Raw genomic sequence first — 4802 nt, 5'->3', positions numbered from 1 at the left:
TGTTGTTGTTGTTGTTGATGATGATGTTGTTGTTGCTGGTGATGCTGCTGCAGGTGTTGGTGCTGTTGTTAATATTTAACTTGAATTCAATCCTGGTTGAGCCGACCTATGGTCAATGACATTCCACCCGCAATCATCCCGTCTTTTGTTTAAAGTGTAGTCTTTCCCGAACCGCATCACACTACTAGTCCTTCCAGCTAAGAAGGAGCCTGTACGTGGTTACTTACTTGCTAGAAATAGTAGTCTAATCTCTATCATTAATCCAATCTGGTGTTCTTTTCCCTCTATTGGATTAGGTAAACATTGAGTTCTAATATTGGCGTAGGACTAGAAATTTGTAGTAAGTAAATATAATCAGTTATATATGTATATATATATATATATATATGTGTGTGTGTGTGTGTGTGTGTGTGTGTATACATATACACACACATACATATATACACATACATATACATACACACATATACATACACTGATATAAAACTGGTTATATATATAGGTATGTGTGTCTGCGCGTATATATATGTATATATATGTATGTATATCCTTGTATATATATATATATATATACATATATATGCATGTATATATATATATGTATATATATATTTATATATATATATATATATATATATATATATATATATATATATGTGTGTGTGTGTGTGTGTGTGTGTGTGTGTGTGTGTATCACAGAATGAGTTAGAGAAAGATCGCAGGGCAGACTGCTGCACAAAAATTGAATAGTAAAGTTGGCTAATGCACGAAAAACTTTGATCAATGATGAGATCAGTTAATTGATTCAACTCTGTGACACACCAAAGCTCCAAAAACTGTTGTTATTGTTCTTGTTTTGCTCAACGAAATCCTAACTGAGATCACCTATGATCAATGGTGGTTCAACTGCAATAATCTCACTTATTCTCCCAGGCAAAAATTCACGCATTATCCTTTGTATTTCTGTTTTAGGAAAGTAGGATATAATTTCAGAGAGAGATTTGACTGTTATGTCTAGCAGATTAAGAGGCCACGCAGAAGCTTGAGGCTCGAACATTAACTCGTTAACATACTATCACTCTGAATGTGACTTAACTCTTTAGCATTTAAACCGGCCATATCCGGCCCATATATTCTACCAGTTTTATATTCAAACTGGCCTGATCTGACCTCTCAAACCTACCCCAGGATGTCTTTCCAAACAATTAACAGTCGCATTATCAATGTCTCAGAACTCTGGGATAATGCATGATTAATTCAAAACAATGTAAATAAATAGGCATTACATTTGATCGAGTAATCTGAATGCTAAAGAGTGTTTAGGTAGCAGAAAGATAGAGTGACCGACTAAATGTATTACAGCATTAAGTTTCTTACTTCCGGGGGATAGATGTTGACTTTAACCCCTTTCAGTGTCGATGCTGCTATTACTTATAATAATGTTTCAGGTCCGAATCTATCCGATTAATCATTACCCATCCAACAGAAGTAAGAAACTTATTATTGCGAACCAAAAACAAGAGCTTCAACGTTGTCGCACGACCCGCAAAGTAGCGCAGTTATATAACCCTCAAATCACGTTCTGCTGTTTCAAAAGGTTTCTCATTCGGGCACAAGGCCTGAAATTTATGAAAGGAGGGTTTGAGTCGATTACATTGACCCCTCAGTTCTAGACTGGTACTTTATTTTATCGACTCCGAAAGTATGAAAGGCAAGGTTGTCCTCGGCGGAATTTTAATTCAGAGAATAAAGAGCCGGAAGTCTTATTCTCTTAAATAACAGAAAATACTGAGAGAAATTAAACTCGGATTAAAATTAAAATTACGATAAAAAAAAAGTGGGAGGGTTATGGTTGGAACGCTTCTCATCTGTTCTCTGTTTGTTAAAGTCTAGCCTGTGACTAAGCAATACGATTCGTTAATATTGTGGAATTGTGGAAGAGGTATTTTGTCTTTTTTATTAAAATGAATTTTAAAGAAAAGTGAACTAAAATTACAGAAAGCAATTTTAATTAGTATAATTGCTACCGAAAGACTAATTTTAATATTGCCTACTGTCAACGTAGGAATAACATTCCAGTAAAGAATATTTGGTATTTTGAATGATTTGGTGATATCTGAAGGTAGCTTTATTTACGAAACCAACCGGAACTGTTATTTGAGAGAGACGAAGTAAACAGAGATTAGGCGGGGAGAGATACAATAAATGAAAGAGGGTGAAATTGAGTAAAGATAAAGCAGAGAATGTCAGAACTGTTTCATGTGTATGTGTGTGTGTAAGTATGTACACACATATACATACACACACAGATATATATGTGTGTGTGTGTGTGTGTGTGTGTGTGTGTATGTAAATGTGCATATGTATATGTAAGTAATATACACACATACTTATAACTACATATACAGATATATATAAATGTGTGTGTGTGAGAGAGAGAGAGAGGAGGGACAGAGAGATAGAGAGAGAAATTGAAAGGGAACTAGAAATAAGCAGAGACACAGGAAATGGAGATAGAAGTTGATAAGAAAAAAAAAACATGAAAAGTTGGGAGATAAATAACAGAATTAAAATGCAACGAAGTGATAAAGTGATATCTTTGAAAGAATGTGGAACACTAAGAGATAATAATATAAAAGGAGAAGAGGGAGTGCTGCTGAAGTGGATGAGGAAGTAGAAAGTAAGACTAGAGATGTTAGCTAATAAGGGAAACTACCTACCTGGTGACAGCCAGACGACAGTCGTTTAATATCACATTGGAAAAGGTTATAGTTAGTGTATTTTGTCATTGGCGTCGGTGCATTCATAGAACAGTAGTAGATTTCAGAGGGAACAACGAATGTTACTCCTGCAGTCTGGTGGCAGTCATTCCGTACTGAATGACTGAGTGATACACTAAAAGCATGTAAGAATTAACACAAAACTATCTATAGCAGGTAGTAAACGTGTTATTGTGGATGCACATTGGTGAGTCCATCACGTTGCTGGATCGATATTTCGTTGCATTCTAGTAGGCTGGTCGTTGTAGGCATATTAAATGTGATTGGTGAGAATAGCAAAAAAAAAAAAAAAAAAAAAAAAAAAAAAAAAAAAGAAAAAAAAATTAGATTCGATTGCGTTGATTGAGATGGCGATTTTCGTCTCTCTCCCCACACTTGGACAATCTTGGAATGGAAATTTCATGACGCCAAGACCGCTTGTCGATCTGCGTCGCTTATACGCAGCAAACACTCTCTCTCTCTCTCTCTCTCTCTCTCTTTGTGACTCTCTCTGTCACTCTCACTCATTCATCCATTCTCACTAATGAACATCTATTTAGTAGAGCGATGGACACAGGTGTTATCTGGGATACTGTGGTATCTGTTACTAGCTTCGCAGCAATTAGGTTTCCCCTCATAACTAAACTATACCTCTCTCACTTTCTCTCTCACTTTCTCTCTCACTTTCTCTCTCCCTCTCACTCACCCTTTCTCTTTCTCTCCCTCTCTTCATTTCTCTAATACATTCCGATGAACAAATGCGATGTAACATAGTGTGATACAGTGTGCTATGCACTGCTCTGCCGTTGCTGATCATTCTTCGATTCCTTCTCCACAGAGAATCATTTCAATACACCAAATTAGACCAAAGTTTTACACACATTACGACATTTTATGAGCAAAAGAAAAGTAGAAGAAATCTACGGAAAGGGAAGAAATGAATATCCACGATTTTATTTCAATAGATTTCAATCTATCCATCCATCCATCCATCCATCCATCCATCCATCCATCCATACATGCATACATACATACATACATACATACATATGCTTACAGACATATTTACATCCATATATGCACACATATACTTACAGATTTATTTACACACACACACACACACACACATACATACACACGCGCGCACACACACACACGCACAAACACACACACACAGACACACATACATACATACACATTGTAAAGGCAATGAAAAATACAAAAAGAAAAGAGACAACACATTTATGTAATACATATGTACGCGGATACATGCATACATACATACATACATACATACATACATATGTACAAAATAACGCATACATACACGCACATACGTACCGATACACACAAAGAAATTACAATTACAATCTATTCACCGAACTGTGAAAATACGTAAAACATTGCAAAAGTTTAGTTAATAATATATACACATATTAATATACAGAGAATTAAATGTATGTAAACAAAGCACAGAATTATACATGTAATCAGTATTAATTTGGTCTTTCCTAATCCCCAATGAAAAAGTCTTGTTTTATGTTGGAAACCAATTCTGTGTCTGTTGGTGAGAAATTCTATAACGAAAATTAGAAAATTATACATACATATGCGTATACATATATACCAATGTATGCATATATGTATGTTTGTGTGTTTGATTGTTTACGTGTATGTATGTATGTATGTATGTATGTATGTATGTATGGACATGTATATATGTACGTATTTATGTATGCATGCGTAAATCATTGTTTTTGTTGACGCAAGTGTTATATGATAAAGTTCTTTCATGTTATGCCTGTCAATATATAACCGCTACTGGCCAGTCATACATATATATATATATATATATATATATATATATATATATATATATATATATATATATATATATATGTATATATATATACATATATATATATATATGTATGCATGTATGTATGTAGGTATGTATGTTTGCATTAGGAGTGGCTGTGTGGTAAGTAGCTTGCTTACCAACCACATGGTCCCGGGTTCAGTCCCACTGCGTGGCATCTTGGG

General features: G+C 34.8%; 1 protein-coding gene across 1 annotated transcript in view; it reads right to left on the bottom strand.

Moving 5' to 3' along the window:
• LOC106870507 (LIM/homeobox protein Awh) overlaps nt 1–3079 on the bottom strand; it is a 253005-nt gene extending 249926 nt beyond the window's left edge. The window contains exon 1 of the mRNA XM_014916620.2: nt 2721–3079. Coding sequence (XP_014772106.1) covers nt 2721–2807 — 87 coding nt within the window. The 5' untranslated portion in view covers nt 2808–3079. The remainder of the gene's footprint in view (nt 1–2720) is intronic.
• Nucleotides 3080–4802: the final 1723 nt, after the last annotated feature.

Source organism: Octopus bimaculoides, chromosome 1, assembly GCF_001194135.2.
Source record: "Octopus bimaculoides isolate UCB-OBI-ISO-001 chromosome 1, ASM119413v2, whole genome shotgun sequence".
Lineage (NCBI taxonomy): Eukaryota > Metazoa > Mollusca > Cephalopoda > Octopoda > Octopodidae > Octopus > Octopus bimaculoides.
The sequence above is the reverse complement of the archived record's forward strand: the minus strand, read 5'-3'. Positions and strand labels throughout refer to the sequence as shown.